This window comes from Pelobates fuscus, chromosome 6, assembly GCF_036172605.1.
Source record: "Pelobates fuscus isolate aPelFus1 chromosome 6, aPelFus1.pri, whole genome shotgun sequence".
NCBI classification, from domain to species: Eukaryota; Metazoa; Chordata; class Amphibia; order Anura; family Pelobatidae; genus Pelobates; species Pelobates fuscus.
This window is the reverse complement of record NC_086322.1, coordinates 175,246,607-175,266,608: the sequence shown is the minus strand read 5'-3', so window position 1 is coordinate 175,266,608 and position 20,002 is coordinate 175,246,607. Positions and strand designations below refer to the sequence as shown.

Below are 20,002 nucleotides of genomic sequence, written 5' to 3'. Positions count from 1 at the left end.
GCTGAAGCTACTCACATGCCATAAAAGCTCCAGTTAAAATGATTTCTTTATATTAGAGAACTAACAGGGACAAACAGCGTAACCTATTGTTCTGCTCTTTTAAATCACAATAGTTTTGCACTAACCTTTAACTCACATCTTTAATCGACTCGAAGCATATGTTTCTTATAATTCTTGTATACAAATTTCTGTTACGCCAATAAAAACACAGAATAGATTTTATGAGATTTTAAATATGGAAACCTCCATTACCTTTTACCAAAATAGTATATTTCTACCCATTCTTTGGACTTGACTGGAGTTTGCTACTCACCAGCATGTAGAAATAAGAGGATTAACTCTTGTTCCTTGATCCAGAGATTTTGGGAACACGCCGAATCAGTCCCATTTAGTAAAAAAAAAATGTATACAAGAGTAACTTACTCCTCATCTTTTGAACTTGGCATTGCTGAATTACAAATACATAGTGGGATTTTTGATACATGTCAATCAACCAACACATGCATTCTAGTGTTTCTGAGAGACATCCACATCCACTTTCATTCTGACATATAATTGGTCAGAGAAAATAGGCTCTGGTAGGCTGCCTTGTGACTACGGAGGAGGCTATTGGTGAACCGCACTACAAGCACAATGTTGTCGAGACTAGTATATACAAACAAACTACAGGCAACATATGACAAGCTTTGTAACTAGCTGATTTCCCTAGAAGTCAAAGACAACAAAATATTAGGATTAGAGGAATTGTTGAAGAAATTCTGTGTGAGATATGTCCTCATCTCATTCGGAAACTGACCCCAAAATGGGTCAGTCATCCCTAATAATAAGATGGTATGATAAGTTTGAGTTACTAAGTCCCTTTGAGTCTTTGTAAAAAATGAATGTAAGGGTGATATAAATAAATAGGCAGATGTTAATCATACCCTGCTTGTGACCACATTCTTCTCAATCACCTCAGGTATAAAAGCAAAAATGTCGTGTCTTCCATAATCGTTAAAATAAGCATGAAGACAACAGGGGAAAAGCACCGGGTAGATGCTTCCTTTGAGTCTAGCATGCTTTTCTCTAATAACTGTATCTCCACATAGAGGGATAGACTGTCAGAAGGTCCAATTATTCGACTTGACCATGAAGAAGGAAGGACTCTGGTTGGCTTATTCACTTTTTCAAGCATTGGTCCTTTCCATGGTGGTCTTTTTCGCATCCTGTCCGATCACAAGAGCTGATTTGTACCACTGGGTCGTCAGTCCAAAGTGGTGAACCCTGAATCCAGTCATCCTGCATCAAGAAGCTAATCTTAACAAATAACCTCTTAAAAATACATCATGCAACAACTATTACTTCTTCCAAAAACATATAAATGAAAACCTCTCACCAACAGATTCTGTAGCATGTGATTTGAGCTTTTTAAAAAGATTTAAAACTTTTTGAGCTTCCACTTCCACAAGCAGTCTCATTCTATGGGGAAACTTACAGCTGTCTGTGCTCCTTCTAGACTAAAAGCTCCACTGAGCTGAAATGTTCTTTTTTTTTGTGGTAATGAATAAAAGTACACTTATCTTCTGAGTGCTTGTTGTTCTGTATATGATTGTCTTGGCGGTGGTTCTCCACACCATGTGGCCTAGGTAATTGAAGCATGCACAATTAATTTTCTGCCTTTAATCAGTTCCACTCAGGGACTGAACACTTGCTCTTTGGACTAAAAACACCAGGGGGAAGTGAGGCTCTAGGTTCGTTGTTGACTGTGTGAGTGCATGCATGTGTGCAAATTAAAAACAAAAATACATTTCTCTCATCATTGAAACCATTGAAATCATTGAAAAATCATTGAAAATCAGGAAAGTTATTTTGAGTGATCCACTATGCAATGTGTAGTTGTTACTCTGGAAATTTTTCATTTAGGTTCTTTTAACCAAATACATAATGTGCTTTATCACAATTCCTAATTCTGTATGGGTATCTGACCTAGACTGAAAAGTGTGAATTAGCCCTTTGCATAGCAGAGTCTGGACATAGGTCCTGACAGGGTTAATATAATGTGTGATGCAATTCTGCATATATCCCAGCTTTCTGGATGGTATAAGAATTTTCTTCAAATGCAATCTGTGCCCTTTTGGACGTGTAACAGTTCTAGTGGTAATGAGCATTATGTAACTGTGAAGGTTCCCAAAAAGCAGAAATCACAACCACACTAGAACCTACGTTTTTTGTTTTTTCTTGATAAAAAAACGATATTCCCACATATGTATCTGTATGACAGAATGAGTTCTTTTTTTCTCATTAAGTGTAATATATAGAATGATTGACTTTTTAGCATATGAGTTGTTGTTTTTTTTTATTGGCTTCTGAATTATTTTTATTTTTTATGTAGTAGAAATCCACAACACACATTTTTTCTCTCCTTAAAACTGAAGAAAACACATATTCACAAACTGGAAATCATGCAAAGTGACCATCTAAATGTGAATGGATGGTTTTAATTTAATAATACATGAGGAGTATTACTTTCAAATGCTTTGTAAGGGTTAAAGATTAATGACTTTAATTTGCCTCCTTACTATAGTATTTCACTCATATAAAGCTCTGAATATAAAACTCAATGAACCGTTACTGAAAGGTTAATGGATTTTCTGCAGATGAATTTCTAAGTGTAGCAAATAATTATTTGTTATGGCAATAATTGCAATTTCCAAATAGCCTTGGGGCATTGCCAGTAGCACGAGCAAGAGAGTAAAATTGAGTATTGATTTAGCTTTTGAACATGCTAGGCTTTACGAATCTTTCTCTTTGCATTCAGCATATGGATACATGGAAGTTTTAATAGGATCTGATGAAGATATGACATCAGTAATTAATAGAATTCTCATATATGCATTACAATTCTGTATGCACTCCTGGGAACCGCATACTCTAATATAAGCTAATTGTAGGGTTTATGCTTAATATGTATTTAGATGTATGTATAACAGGCAGGTCACATTTTACACACAAATTCTGCATGCATGGTGACATCAGCCAGGCAGTTATTTCCCATAATTAACATGTAATGATATGTGAACATAAATGTCCTACTCTGCCTGAGATTAGTGGGAGTCACATTGCTGAGCTGCAGATACTGTTATTTTAATTTGTCATTCTCCTGATGTGAAAATGTGAATAATGTGTTTTTTTTATTTATTTTTTATTTTAATAAATCCCTCTAAATTCACATAAACTTTGGCACAACTAGAAGCCCTCAAATTCACACTGATCAACGTTTGAATATCATTATGATACCTTGGTGGTTTAGACCAAAATGCAAAAGAAATGTTTTTGTAGGACTATCCTGGCAGCAGAATGGAAATTCTGTTGGTACTTATTAGGTGTACTCAAAAGTCATGGGAAAAGAGTACACCCTCTTTGAATTCTATCGTCTTACATATCAGGACATAACAATCATCTGTTCCTTAGCAGGTCTTAAAATTAGGTAAATACAACCACAGATGAATGCCACCACATTCAATATCACACTGTGTCATGATTTATTCAACACAAATAAAGAAAATATAGAGAAGCCATGTATAAAAAAAAAAAACATACTGCTTCCATAGTAATGAAGAGGCTAAGTAGCAGAAAGGTGCTGCTAATCAATTGCCCTTGCTTAATTGATCATCAGTAAGTGTGACCACCTCTATAAAGGCTGTAGTTTTAGCAATTTGCTGGTCTGCAGTATTCAGGTGTGTGTTAACACAATGTCAAGGAGGAAAGACATGATCAATGATCTTGGAGAAGTAATTGTTGTTGCCTGTTCTACGGTGAGAAAGATTATTCAACAGTGGAGAACATTCAAGGCCTTTGCCAATCTACCCAGGAGTGGGTATCCCAGCAAGCTCATCCCAAGGTCAGACCGTGCAATCCTCCGAGAAATTGCAAAAAAAACCAAGAGTTATTTCTCAGACTCTACCAGCCTCAGTTAGCATATTAAATGTTAAAGTTCATGACAGTACAATTAGAAAAATACAGAATAAGTATAGTGTGTTTGGAAGGGTTTCCAGGACAAACTACAAGACTTCTGGAACAATGTCCTTTGGACAGACGAGACTCAAGTGGAAATGTTTGGCCATAATACACAGCACTACGTTTGGTGAAAACCAAACACAGCATATTAGCACAGACACATCATACATACTGTAAGCATGGTGGTGGAGGAGTGATAATTTAGGCTTATCTTGCAGCCTTGTTTGCCTCGCGGAAGACACATCCCTGATGGTCATACAGAAAACAATTGCTTCAAGTTATTGCTGCTACAGGTGGTTCTACAAGCTATTGAATCATAAGGTGTATTTGGTTTTTCACTCATGGGGCTTCCATGTTTTGTTCATCTGAGGTTGTATTTACCTAATTTTAAGACCTGCTAAGGAACGGATAATTATGTCCTGATATGTAAAACCATGGAATTCACAGAGGATGTACCTTCTTTTTCCCACAGCTGTATATCAGGACCGCCACCAGAAATGTTGGGGCCCCTAACTCAGCTCAGGGTCTGGGCCCCCGTGGGCTCGCCTCCAATCCCGCCCACAGGAATACAGACACAAACACACACACTGATACAAAAAGGACACAGATACACACACATATACATACTAACATACACACATATAGGCATACATACTGACACACACATACTGAGACATACATATACTGACAGACACATACTAACATACATGCACACACTCAGACACACATGCATAAGGACATACAGACACCGACATACATACACACACATACATACACACACATACATACACACACATACATTCATAATGACATACACACACACACACATTCATAATGACATACACACATGCGTACAGACAGACAGACATACATTCATACACACAGACATACATTCATACACACAGACATACATTCATACACACAGACATACATTCATACACACAGACATACATTCATACACACAGACATACATTCAGACACACAGACATACATTCATACACACAGACATACATTCAGACACACAGACATACATTCATACAGGCATATATACATGTATGCATACAGGCATGCATACATATATGCATACAGATATGCATACAGGCATGCATACAGACATGCATGCATACAGACATATATACATACATACATGCATACAGACACACACACACAGCTTAATTTTCAGACTCCCTCCTGTTTCTTACCTTTTCTTTGCAGGAGGGGTGGCTGGGGCGGATAGGAGTCCGCACGGCTCTCCCTCTTCACTGCCTGCCTGGCTGGCTCTCCTCCCGCGTGGAGTGAGCTGGGAGGAAGTGACCACTTCCTCCCAGCAGCACTTGCGTTGCGGCTGTTTTTTTTTTTTAAAGGGGCCCAGTCGCGCTATTACACGGCCACCTCGCTGGCCGGGCCCCTGAAGACAAAGGGCCCATCGAGTGGCCCTAAGTGTGTGGGCCACCCGATGGGCCCCGGTGCAAATGCACCGGCGGCAGTTCTGCTGCTACACGTGGGGGCCGGGCCCCCCAGGGCCGCCGGGCCCATGACAACTGTCATGGTTGTCACACCCTGATGGCGGCCCTGCTGTATATGTTTGTGTAAAGTTTTTTTTTTTTTTTTTTTTTACAACAATCCTCTCTAAACTAACAGTATTTTTACATGAATATTTATGCATAACCGTTGTTGAATGCTTGTGGAAATCTTTATAAAGCTAACGTAAGAACGAAGTGTATGCGTGTGCATAAATAATGGTAAACTTTTCTGTTTAATATCACAGGCGATTCTGCTTAGTCGAGATGGCCAGTACATGCTTACAGGCGGGGATAATGGAGTTGTCATGGTCTGGCAGGTGTCTGACTTGAAACAACTTTTTGCATATCCAGGTTGTGATGCTGGAATCCGTTCTATGGCAATGTCTTTTGACCAAAGGTAGGAATTAAAAATGTAATGAATGTTATTTCTAAAAAAAAAAAAAATTCCTATTTGTATCTATGTAATTTCAAATGGTGTAGTTGAGTGTGCCCAGTATCTGGGCACCTTCTACACATACAATATAATTTCATGGCCTGTTGGTTTAATTGAAGTTATTGTAAAATATACCTAAGTATTTTTAACAAGAAAGCCAGTCTTTGTCCAATGACCATATTAATATGTGATTTTTACCCAAAAAGTGAATTTCCAGTCTTCGAAGAGGAAATTAATTGTGTGATTTTTATTTTTAGAAAGGTCCCACTTAATAACGATCCTTACATTTCTGCTAATAAGTTTTGTAGTCCTAACAATCTGTTGCTTAATAATCATATTCGTGTATTATTGGTAATTTAGGGGTTTAGATACTTCTCAAGCATCTTAAATGACCCTAAACTTGTCTCAGACATTATTAGGATAAATTTATACTTCATCATAGTTTTTACCTGTTATTGCCAAACAAATAAAACAAAAAGCTCATTGGCATACTGTTTATAGTAGTTGAGTTCCTATACCTCTCTAATTCAGTGGAAAGCGATTTTTATTTTTTTGTTTTTTTTATTTTTAGCTAAGGTCAGTAAGAGATGGTGTAATGCTGTCTCAGTATTACTTTTTATTTGGGTACATCTTATTGTTAGTATTATTTCTGGCATTCCTAATATCTTTATCATTATACAGAATTACTTGGGCTTTAGACCCCCCCCCCCCCAAAAAATGCATGTATTTAAATATGTATATTCCAATGCAGTTGTACCCCCTTCCCAGTGGTCTTAGCACACACATTTCCTCACACTTGACCATTCTGCTTTCCTTTTTAGGTGCATCATGACCGGTATGGCATCTGGAAGTATTGTGCTGTTCTACAACGACTTTAACCGTTGGCATCACGAGTATCAGACCAGATACTGAAAGAGGAATATAAATAAATACTGATAAAGCACTGCACTGATTTTGCAAATGCCTGCTGTATACAGGCTACTGGTCCTTTATAAATAGCTATATTACATTTGAATGTAATATAAAGGAAACTCAAATCAGCAAACTATTTTTAGAGTTATTTGCTATTTTTGTAGACCTTGCTTTTCCTTTTTTTTGTGGGGAATGGGGGAGAGCCTCAAGCAGAAGCAAGACGGCTGCTGGGTTCTGTAGTTAAGTATATATAAACATAAATATATATTTTTTAGTCCTAAGGGAAAGTCTATTTTCATCTGCGTATGGGGAAAATATGCTTCAAAAGGATGACTAAATACACTTGTTGCAGGTCTGTCATAGTGACCAGGGCTAGTTTTCTGTGATCTTGATTTTAAAGGAGTAGCTGTAGGTGTTCCTAGGTGCATTTTAAACTGTTTCTTTTCTTGCATTTTATGGTGTATTGCAGTTTATTTTTGTTTTTGTTTGTTCCCCCCTCCTTCCCCCCACACACATTTTCAAAATGATTGTACTTCTACAACAACTACACTGAATTTGTTGACGACTTGTAATAATTATATTTGATTGAATTTCGGAAGAATCTATTTCATCGGATGCCATGTTGTGTAGTTAGAGATGAGTTGGATATTGTTTAAGAGAAAATGATTAGACAGTGTCAATGGAGCTGAAGTTACGTTCTCTTTGCTATACATGTTAAAAGTATGGTGAAGCTTGCTATACAGTTAGTAACCAAGAAGTCAACTTAAACTTTGCATTATATTATCTTCCATAGAATTGTGTCTTGGGCCACATAATTGTACAGGGCTTTGATGTAGAGTCTGCTATTCCTACCCCTTTAATTTAGTTAACCATAGATGGGAAACATGCTCTTGTGACTATTTTGGATGTTTTCTATTACTCTCCTTAATTTCTAACTATTGACCACCAGATCATATACATAAAACTGTTCGTAAACCCTACTCTGCGTGAAACTGGACAGACCGCGCAGGCATAAAGTAATAATGTATACTAAACAACAAGACTTTATTTTGATGTTTGCATAGTTTTACCCTTTTTCTACAAGATTGATGTGCAGAATTCAGTGAAAATATTTGTGAAGAAACAAACTGTATTGTTTTGTAAGTCTGTACTGCCTAAGGACTTGTTTGTAACTCGTGAACCATGATATGAGCCGATCCAACATTCCATATCTCTCCAGATTAAGATAAATTTATCTACCTGCTTGAGGATGCAGCTCACCCTTTTCTACTTATTAAGTGACAATCTTTTCATTAGCTGAAGTGTGGGATGGAATAACCGAATGAAAAATAAATAAATAAAATGGAATTTCTAATTGCAACTATAAAATTTGATCTGTGTGTTTATTGTGAATATTTTGGTGTTCAAGATACTTGGAAACAAAGAACAAAGTCCATGCCCTCCACTATTGTGTGGAATGACATTTAATTGAAGTGTAGAAACATTTCAGCCAGAACTCCCTCGCAGGGTTGTTCTATTTTACAGAGTTATTGGTGGTTCTGATGCTACTTTGTATAAAATGGCTCACAGACTGGATTAAATGAAAACATTTGTAGTTATATAACAGTGAACTTTGTGTTGCCTATACGAATGCCACCGATTTGGAAACATACCGTATATACTAGAGTATAAGCCGACCCGAATATAAGCCGAGGCCCGTAATTTTACCCCAAAAAACTGGGAAAACTTATTGACTCGAGTATAAGACTAGGGTGGGAAATGCTGCAGCTACTGGTACATTTCTAAATAAAATTAGATCCTAAAAAAATTATATTAATTGAATATTTATTTACAGTGTGTGTATATAATGAATGCAGTGTGTGTGTATGAGTGCAGCGTGTGTTTATGAGTGCAGTGTGTGTGTGTGTGTTGCAGAGCCTTGGTGGGGAGTGGACAATTTTATTATTATTTTTTTTATTATTATTTTAATAATTTTTTTATTACAATTTTTTATTTTATTTTATTATTTATTATTTTTTCACCCCCCCTCCCTGCTTGATACATGGCAGGGAGGGGGGCTCTCACTCCCTGGTGGTCCAGTGACATTGGCAGTTCAGTGGAGGGGGGCTGGCAGGAAGCATTTACTTACCTCTCCTGCAGCTCCTGTCCACTCCCACCTCCTCCGCGCCGGTCCGGTCAGCTCCCTCTGCAAGTCCCAGTGTAAGTCTCGCGGCCGCACTATGACCCCGCGGCTCTCGCGAAACTTACACTGGGAGCTGACAGAGGTGCTGAACGGACCGGCGCGGAGGAGAAGGGAGCCGACAGGAGCTGCAGGAGAGGTAAGTAAACGCACACAGCCCCCAGTCTGTATTATGGCAATGTAAATGTGCTGAAAAACTCGGCTTATACTCGAGTATATACGGTAATATGGTTTATAAATGTCTCTAGAACCCCAGGATATCATTATTTTCCCTTAAAGGACCACTTTAGTGCCAGGAAAACAAACTTGTTTTCTTGGCACTGTAGTGCCCTGAGGGTGCCCCCTCCCTCAGGGCCCCACTCCCGCCATGCTGAATGGAGAGGAAGGGGGCTAAAAACTCGCCTTTCTCCAGCGCCGGACTCCCTCTGCGCTGGGGACTCTCCTCCTCCTTTGACCGTCATCGGCTGAATGCGCATACGCCGCAAGAGCCAAACGCGCATTCAGCCAGTCCATAGGAAAGCATTCTCAATGCTTTCCTATGGACGCTGGCGTCTTCTCACTGTGAAAATCACAGTGAGAAGTGCGGAAGCGCCTCTAGCGGCTGTCAATGAGACAGCCACTAGAGGCTGGATTAACCCAAGTGTAAACATAGCAGTTTCGCCGAAACTGCTATGTTTACAGCTGCAGGGTTAACCCTAGATGGACCTGGCACCCAGACCACTTCATTAAGCTGAAGTGGTCTGGGTGCCTATAGTGGTCCTTTAACCCCTTAACGCCGTTACGGCGTTCTATGCCGTCGCGGCTTTAAAGGGCTTTAACCCCTTAAGGACACATGACATGTCTGACACGTCATAATTCCATTTTATTCCAGAAGTTTGGTCCTTAAGGGGTTAAAGCCGTTGCGGCGGCATAGAACGCCGTAACGGCTTGCAGCCCCTGGAGGTCCGGCGTACTTACCTCCGCCGCGATCCTCTTCTGGGGGGCTGCCTGAGAGCCCAGGCAGCCCCCCTCCGGCAAATGAGGCCCCCGGGGGCCATGTGATCGCTCTCAAAGAGCGATCACATGGCCCCCTATAGCTGGCTATGGATCTGCCAGCAGGGGGACTGTCTAAAATATTAGACAGTCCCCCTGCTGGTAGGTAGTGTAAAAAAAAAAATATTACACATGTTAAAAAATAAATTAAATGCCTTTTTATATATATAATATATGTATATATATTATATATATATACATATTGTATATATGTAACGTCATACGTAATGTATTTTAATATTAATATATATATTAGTATTAAAATACACTTAGAATGACGTTACATATATATAATATGTATATATATTATATATATAATAGATCTACATATATATATTATATATATATATATATATACACGTATAATTACAATAATAAATAAATAAAATAATTAAATAAATAAAATATTGAAACAAAATTTAAAAGAAATTATATATTCATATGTAATTTTATTCTAAATGTATTTTGTTATTAATATATATATATATATATTGGAAACAGAATACACTTAGAATGACATTCTATATATATATCTATCTATATATAAAATACAAATAACCGCAAATATATATATAGATAAATACATATAATTACATAAAATATTACATTAGTATACACGTAGAATTTAAATACCTATAAATGCATATATATTAAAATTCTACGTGTATATTTAAGTAATTTTTTTATCATAATTATGTCATTTGATTAATTAAAATGTGATTGACATGCCTGACAACACAGGGAGAAAGTGCAGATAATTTAGTTTGCAAGCACTATATTTGACCCTGTAACTCTCCAAGACACCATAAAACCTGTATATAGGGGGTACTGTTTTACTCGGGAGACTTCGCTGAACTCAAATATTAGTGTTTAAAACTGGTAAATTGTATTACAACGATGATATTTTAAGTAAAAGTGAAGTTTTTTGCATTTTTTACAAACAAACGGCACTTTTATGGACTATATTATTGTTGTAATATGTTTTACTGTTTTAAAACACTAATATTTGTGTTTAGTGAAATGTCCCGAGAATAACAGTACCCCCCATGTACAGGTTTTATGGTGTTTTGGAAAGTTACAGGGTCAAATATAGAACGTTCCATTTTCAAATTGAAATTTGCCAGATTAGTAATGTTACCTTTGAGACCGTATGATAGCCCAGGAATAAGAATTACCCCCATGATGGCATACCATTTGCAAAAGTAGACAACCCAAGGTATTGCAAATGGGGTATGTCCAGTCATTTTTAGTAGCCACTTAGTCACAAACACTGGCCAAATATTAGTTTTTTGCTTTTTTCACACAAAAACAAATATGAACGCTAACTTTGGCCAGTGTTTGTGACTAAGTGGCTACTAAAAAAGACTAAACATACCCCACGTTCAATACCTTGGGTTGTCTACTTTTTCCAATGGTATGCCATTATGGGGGTAATTCTCATTCCTGGGCTACCACACCGTCTCAAAGGTAACATTACTAATCTGGCAAATTTCAATTTGAAAATGGAACGTTCTATATTTGACCCTGTAACTTTCCAAAACACCATAAAACCTGTTAATGGGGGGTACTGTTGTACTCGTGAGACATCGCTGATTACAAATATGAGCATTTTGTTGCAGTAAAACCTAACAGTATTATGACATTTACAGCTAAAATGTGAGGCGGAACTACAAATTTTAAAAAAAAATTAAAATGTCTGTTTTTTTTAATTTTATTCATAATGAATTGTTTTATATATAAATATTTTATATGGAATGGAAGCCCTGTTTCTTCTGAACAAAATGATATATAATAAGTGTGGGTGCATTTAATATGAAAGAGGTGAATTACGGTTGAACAGACATATAGCGCAAATTCCAGTTTTTGTTTACGTTTTGTTTTTTTTATCAGAACGTGCACTATTGACTCCGTCCTGAAGGGGTTAATATACTCTTTGATTGTTGTTTATATTATATTACATGATATTTTAGGTTTGGGTTAGTGTTAAGTTAGTGTAGAGATTAATTGTTAGCAGACGTGCATTTGTTGCATGCATTTTTTAAATACATCGATTTGTTTGATGATGAATCTTAGTTCAGCACAGAACAACTTTTGTTTTATTACAACTGATCAGTCCTTTTAAATAACACTCAGAAGGGGTTCTCTGCTGGGCTAATTGATTTGTTATCAAACTATTTTATTTACCAAAGGAACAGTGCACAAATGCAAGTGTGTAAAGGTAAGAGTTGAGTACTGTAAGGGTTAATGGTAGAGGAGAAGTGAATGATTAGTGTGTTAGGATAATGGAGAGGTAAATATATAGTATAGGTAATATAATGTATTGTGTACAGCAAAATCTACACTTACCGCTAGTTGTTGGCATGTGTGAATTTAGCCCTACTGGGTAGATAGAAATTTACCCTTGGTGAGCTGACTATTACTTGCATGTGGTGAGTAACTTTTAAGGCCAGTCTAGTAGCCTATGACTACAAATGATAAGACCTGGTGTGGGGTGTAAGAGTAAACCTTTACTGTTAGGATAGCACTAGGACAAAATGCTGCCTGAGATTAGTGGGAGCTGCGGTCCTAAGTTGCAGCTATTTCAACTGCCATCATTACAATGGCAGCAGGTACTATTCAGGAGTATAAGTAAAACTAATCGAGGACAAACCGTTACATGTATAGCCCCAGAAGTCATCTGTGCATTTTACCCATTTATTTCCAGGAATAATTACTTTAATGATATCAACTGTGCTTTACATGATTCGAAAACATGATCAAAGACGTAAATCCCTTAAACATATTATTCTACAGATATTTTATCCTAACTGATGGTTAAAGTACTTAACTGGTATATATTATAACAGACCATCATCTAAAAGCCCTCATTCTGTGTATATGTTTAAAAGCTTTTAAAATACTGACCTCTAAGGCCTGAAATGCAGAGTGCCAAATCATACACATCGTGATCTTCCCTGCTTTCATTACCGTTTTTACCAAACTTGATTTAATAAGATTTATTGTTTGACATATGAACAGTTTTCTGGAAAATGCAGATTACCTTCTGGTGTATGCAACATTCCACATCAATATTTTATGTAAATAAAGGAGGCAAAATCTTAAATATGGAAACCTGTCCCACCCCCTTCAAGTAAAGTTGTCTTTTTATCGGCCATATATTTTTAGGTGGATAATTGTGCAACTTCACTGATATCCGACTTTCCCTTTAGATCTGCAACCTATGACACATGTGGCACAAGAGGCTGCCTGTACCAATGGAACAGTTTGGGAGAACATAAGATCTCCCTAAGAATCTCAAAGTGCCCCTCTGTGAACAAGAAAGCCTGTGGTCTCTACCTTTCAGGCACTCTGCTATCCCTCCCTTGCACTCCAACACTTTTGGAGAGTCAGTGTTTCCGTAGGTTACCATGGCAATGTTCTCTCACCAGACAAGCACCACAGCAGAGACAGAGGCACCAGTGATCTGCACCCATTGAAGGTGCAGACCACAAGCTACACCATCGGGCCACCAGGGATTAATGAAGGCCCATGCCCTTTACCCGGCAAAAGGTAGGCAAAGAGAAGTGGGTATAGAAATACATTTTATAATAACTTTTTAATTGTCTAATGTACAAACACAACACCCCTGGGGGCATTTCCCTCATAACATCCCCACACATACATAGCCTTGCGCACAATATCACAGCCTGCCTACACCACACATACAAATACTACAAGCAATTGGCATACACACATTGAACATCATACACCGAACTTGATTTAATAAGATTTAGTTTTCTGGAATATGCCGATTACCTTCTGGTGCATACAACATTCCACATCAATATACACCAACAAAAGCCTCCACCATAAACACAATACCATAAACAACCCATGTACACACAATTATGACAATGGACAGCCCCCACATATATAAACCTAAAACTTTCTAAAGCTGGCACACACCCATACATATCAAATGCAAATTCTCCAACATCCATAAGAATTATCTTAAAAAATAGGGCTGGTACCCTAAGAGTTTTACTTTAGCACAGCAGTAGCAAAAAGTTGCCTAACCCTGCTCTAGACAAATCCTCACGCGACAAATTTCTGTGGTGTTTTTAGTACCCCTTGAATTGCTCTAACTTGTAATATGTAATTAATAAGCTTCTCTTTTTCAGTTGAAGAATAACTTGACACTTTACACAACTTATTTTGCAAATCAATGTGCAAATTTTAAAGTCCACATTTGTATGTTCTTGACCACTGTAGTAGATAGTTTCATGCTTATTCTCAATCACAGGTATTGTCAAGATAACATAACTAATGCAAACTCATGGTAGAATATAGACCAAACAAAAACTATCAACTTGTTGCTGATTGTTAAGAAATTAGTGCCACACAAATTAATTACTCAGAGGATACATCCAGATTGAAATGTTATATCTGGTTTTTAGTACATGACATAAGGATTAGCAATAGATGAGACAATTGACACAGGAACAATAGGTAGATGAGGACCCTGCTCAAACAAGCTTACAGTCTAGAGCAGTGATCCCCAACCCAGTCCTCATGGACCACCAACAGTCCAGGTTTTGTCAGTATCTCCATTGGAATAAAACAGGGAAATACATAAATCCTGGATTGGAACACTGGTCTAGAGGAGGTGGGGTACAAACACAAAAGGTGTGTGTGGGGTACAAACACAATGAAGGCAGCCACCAAATAAGGTGCAAACGTAGCAGAACTGGAGGTGAGTGGAGTGTGGCTGTATAGGAGAGCAAGAGACCAATATGGATAAGTTGGGGGGAGGAAGGCTGTTCCAAATGAAGGGAGCTGCCAACGAGAAGTCCTGCAAGTGTGAGTTAGCAGTAAAGGTGCGCACAGTTGAAAGGAGGTAGTCACCGGCAGAGCAGATAGACCAAGACGGGGCATATCTAGAAGTGGGTGAAGAAATGTAACAGGCTTGAATTGTTTAAAGTTTTATAGGTAAGGGTTACTATTTTGTATTGACACCTATAGGATACAGGAAGCCAATGTAAGGATCAACAGAGGGACGAGGTATGGGAGGAGCAACGGGTGAGAAAAATCAGCCTGGCGGCAGCATTCATTGGTCATTGTAGCATTGTGGCTTCTGGGGAGATCAACTAGGAGGGAATCACCGTATTCTATGCGAGAGGTAACCAGAGCATGAGCAAGCTCCTTGGCAGAAACTTGCATGAGAAAGGGTTAGATGTGGGCAATGGTTTTAAGGTGGAATCAACAGGTTTTAGCAACATTCTGGATATGAAGTGCAAAGGTGAGGTCAGGATCAAAGATAACACCAAGACAAGAGCTTTCAAGGATGGACTTATGCAAGTAACATCAACTTGCAAGAAAAGTGGAAGAGGATCAGCATTATGAGGAGGATAAATAGCTCTGTTTGAGAGAGATTGAGTTTCAGAAAGCGGGATCAAATTAGGGATTGAAGAAAGGCAAGCAGTGACACCTTGTAGAACCGTGGGGGAGAGTTCAGGGGAGGAAGATATATCTGGGTGTCATTGACATACAGAGGGTTGCGGAATTCAAAGAAGTTGATGAGTTCACCAAGAAAGGCAGTATAAAGAGCAAACAGAAGGTGACCAAGAACACATCCTTGGGGGAATCCAAACGAGACAGGATAAGGGAAGGAGATGTCTGCAAAAGAGGACACTGAACGGATGTTGGGAGAGATAGGAGGAGAACCATAAGACGACAGTGTCACAGAGAGGGATTGAAGAGTTTGGAGAAGGACACGATCCACAGTGTCAAAGGCGGCAGAGAGGTCAAGAAGAATTAGTTAATTTATGTATCCTGGAAACATAAACATAATGTAATATTCTATTTATTAATATCAAATTGTCTTTTTAGTTTTGCTTACATTTAATGGAGCCACACGGTGTCTTCATGGTGAGCATGAGTGGTATATTCTTAACCTAAGAATATTGCACCATTGATTGGTGTTTCAAAGATGCCTAATGTGTGTGACAAATGTGGTGTCCTACTAAGACAGTTTTACTAATTGGGAGTGAGTATGCATGTGAGTGTGTGCACTACTCTTTTTAATGAGCATCAAGGTTGCTGTCTGAAGTGTTTCTTTGTTAATTCAATGTATCAGAATAATCTTGATTTGATATATGCAAGTTAAATATATTACTATTAAAACTATAGAATTAAATTTGAAATGTGACTAAAATAATGATTCATGTGTGATAACTGATCAGTTACAAAAGAGGAATTTTATACTACCCCAGTATGTAAGAGTAAGTCACTAAAGTGAGAATTGTTGTCGATTCAAATTTAAGTCTAAAATTTTAAAACTTTCTCCAAGTCACATTTGCTGATAATTATTTGGGTTATCATTTCTATTGGTGGGCTGCAACACAAAATGGCCAATGAATGGAACTGCAATACCTGTAAATGTAAATCCGGTACTAGTGACATACACTATCCTTACTCTTACTTACTATTATTCTTGGTAGTACACAGCAGTGGACAACAACAGGGCAATAGTCCTTTATCCGAACATTTGTTATGTCAGTGCTTTTGACGGGGTCTGTGTTAGTCTTAATTTGAGATCAACGCAAGAGCTATGTCTTGGTTTTTGCTTATAACCTAAATATTCTTATTTCGCTTGATTTCTTTATATGTATCACATTATTACATCGCGGATTACACTAATGTGTAAATGTTCTGTATAAACCATATTGGTGCTGCAAAGGTTCTAAAGCAATCAGGAAGCTAGAGATGAATTTACTATGCAAGTAGAATAACATTCTCTGTAACAGGATACACTTGAAGGTCTAAGGTTATTTGTTTATGTGACATAATCAAAGGCTGGGCTGAAAATGGCCTGCATTTAAAAATTGAGGATATTCTTCCTGATGGTGTTTATCTTAATTGAAATGTTGCTATGAATGACCCCAGGCTGTGCAATTTAAGAACTTTGAGTATCTCTTGGGAAATGCTCACAGAACTGGGAAAAATTATATGAAAGCAATTGGGACCAAATCCACATATGTCCCTGAGTGGAAGTACTTCATTTTTGTGCAATAGAACTAGACTGTTAAAAATAATTCAGTTCAAAGTATGTCTTATCTTATGGCAATACGTGAACACAAACTAATTTTGCCAGTGACTTTTGAATTGCATCCATTAAGGCATCATTGTGTGGCAGTGGATTTTGATTTTGATACTTTTTGGAGATAACAATTTTTCTTTTTTCTTTTTGCTAAATCTGTTTTAAAAAAATCAAGCCTCAAATGGCAAATGCATTACAACTCCCAGAAAATCTTCATGTTAGATATTGTTCTCCTTATATGATATGTTCAATTATTGTACTGAAAGTTGAGTATCATAATTGACGAATCACTGGTTTGGTGAGCTATGTGATGCAGAAAGCTCCCATTTATGATCCCTTAATTTTCTATTGAAAATGTTGAGCATATCCCATAAGCTTTCCTCTATGAATAAATCAAGGGTTTGTGGAATTTAATTTTCACTTGTCTGCTTTCTACTATATCCAAGTGTTTGAGGTATGAGAGTTGGTCTTTTCAGGAAAATAGTACACAATGCATCTAATGTATTCATGCATATAGTAAACCGTCTTCATCATTACATCTTCAGTTTAGAGCTTTGGCTTGTTCAACCAGAAAGAGCACAAAGAAAAGGTTTACTTACCGAAGATGGACATCATAATCTGATATCTTGCTTTAACCAAGATTGGCTGCAACAAGAAAATATCGCCTTTTGTCTCAAATGTATAGATTGGTATAATTCAGATTTATACCTTGCTTAAGCAAGATAATCCATTCAGAGTTTAATTAAGAAAATCTGACCAGTTTTTGTTTTCCCTGTGATGTTAACTTTATTTAAAAACAAAAAACAAAAAAAAACATTGTTTGACACTGTTGAAAAAGATAATAGTTTGCTACTGGACAGGATTTTTGGTGTCACCCATACAGTGGCCATTGAGACATTTGAACCAAACTCAGCAGAAAAGAAACATTGCCTTCTTTCTGGGTCTCTCTTCATGGTTACAACTTGAAGGAACCATTGTAGTGGACAATAACAAGCAAGCAGCGCATCCTTCACTCCATCAGACTAAAAGCCTGGACATGTAAGGTAGGAACAAGGGCTGAACTAATTTTAGATGATCTCTTAAGGACATTTTGTAGGTGTCTATCTGTACCAAGCAACTCACAACTCTCACAGTGAAAGTTAATGGGCTATGTATTTGACAGAGATGAGTATGGGTAGAAATTAGCACTTTGAGTGTTAACTTTATATGTTGCTTGGATCATCACAATCTTAATTTGAATCTCTGCACAAATGAAACGATGTCCACTATGTAAGTAACCCTCTTCTGGATCCCAAAATCTTAAAAGCTTAATAATGGACACATCCTCTTTCTGTTAAGACTCAGCACCTGCCATTATTGGCGTACTCACCACTCAATATACTAAAGGGCTTTGGTCTCCTCTGGCATTTGATAGTGCTGGTTATCCACCCATGTGTGATATTTACATTTTTAGGTTCTTTAATCTTTCTGCCACCATACTTCTTTAGCACCTGATAACTTCTTCCAGGAGTCACAACCACTACCCAACACTTGTACAAGTGTACAAACATGCTTTACGGATCTATGAATTTGTGTGTTTGTGACTCCATGTTTGCTAAAAAGAAAGTCTCTACATTGCAAATAGTAGAACTCTGCTTCATATATTATTCTTTGTTCATTTAGCAATGGAAAGAGGCTTGAAGGGTTTGCTCTTCAGTTCACACACAAAGTTTAGTACCGTTGGACAAGAGTGAATTGTAAATATGAATATTCACAAAATAAACTGCTGGCTTCTATGACACAAAGTATTATAATCTATGAGCATGATAAATCAAATCTGCTAGATATGGCATATCCCAAATTAGAAGTGACAAGCTAGTATATAAACTGAATGCCGTAATCACATAGATTGCAGGGAAGTTGAATTAAGGAATGCATGTTTTTCATAGCAGAAGCTTACTGATCACAGAGATAGTCTTATCCCCATCCATGATTCCACTTCCTCTGTATGATCTATATCATATGAGCTTCTAAAGAACATTTAAGGCATGATTTAGATTTAGCCACATTGTGTTTTGTAGGCAGATTATGCATCTGCACAAATAAGAACCAAGACATCATTTGCATTTTGCTTTCATAATTACCGGTACTCTAATTGCTTGAATTACATTTTATTTTTAACATGAACTTTTTTTAATTTTCATTACACAGAAAGTTTATCTTTTATAATTTTCTTAAATTTACTTTTCTGCCCGCCTTCATATTACACAATCATTTCCATGTTATGCCCAAATCAATCCAAATTACATTATTGAATTTGTATAAAGCAGGAAAAGTATACATGATAAATTAAAGCTGTATTAGTAAGATATTTCATATGAAAAAGACCATATCACTGGACGATCATAAAACAATTAAGGCAATGATATATATATATATATATATATATATATTTTAAAAGCCATTACATTCATCTAAACCGCAAATGTTTGTCTAGATCCCATTAGTGGGGCAAAAGTGATGATCACAAAAAAAAAGTTTGACCTAAACTCCCTTAAAATGCTTTAACCTTCGAAGACCCACCATGTGAAAGAGAATATTGGGAGTGATAAATTAACACAAACATTAACAATTTAAATTAGGTTTTATTAAGGAGGGTGTTTTTGGGGACGCATTGCTCACACCTTATATGCTGTCTAATGTCTCGCCACCCTGCACATACGCTCTGCCACTCGAGGTGCATATGCTTGCTGACACTCCTGGGACAACCCTGGTCTAACTGGTTGTACACAGGACATTCTACATGTCATGTTTAGTCTCCCTCTTGTCCATTGTTCTACCATGTTTTATATTGTCTAAAAATCGGTGCA

At 37.3% G+C, this 20,002-nt stretch overlaps 1 protein-coding gene across 2 annotated transcripts in view; it reads left to right on the top strand.

Moving 5' to 3' along the window:
* LRBA (LPS responsive beige-like anchor protein) overlaps positions 1–8,232 on the top strand; it is a 619,335-nt gene extending 611,103 nt beyond the window's left edge. For both annotated transcript variants that reach the window (XM_063458500.1, XM_063458501.1), the window contains exons 55-56: positions 5,765–5,916; positions 6,774–8,232. In XM_063458500.1, the coding sequence (XP_063314570.1) occupies positions 5,765–5,916; positions 6,774–6,864 (243 nt within the window). In that variant the 3' untranslated portion in view covers positions 6,865–8,232. The remainder of the gene's footprint in view (positions 1–5,764; positions 5,917–6,773) is intronic.
* Positions 8,233–20,002: the final 11,770 nt, after the last annotated feature.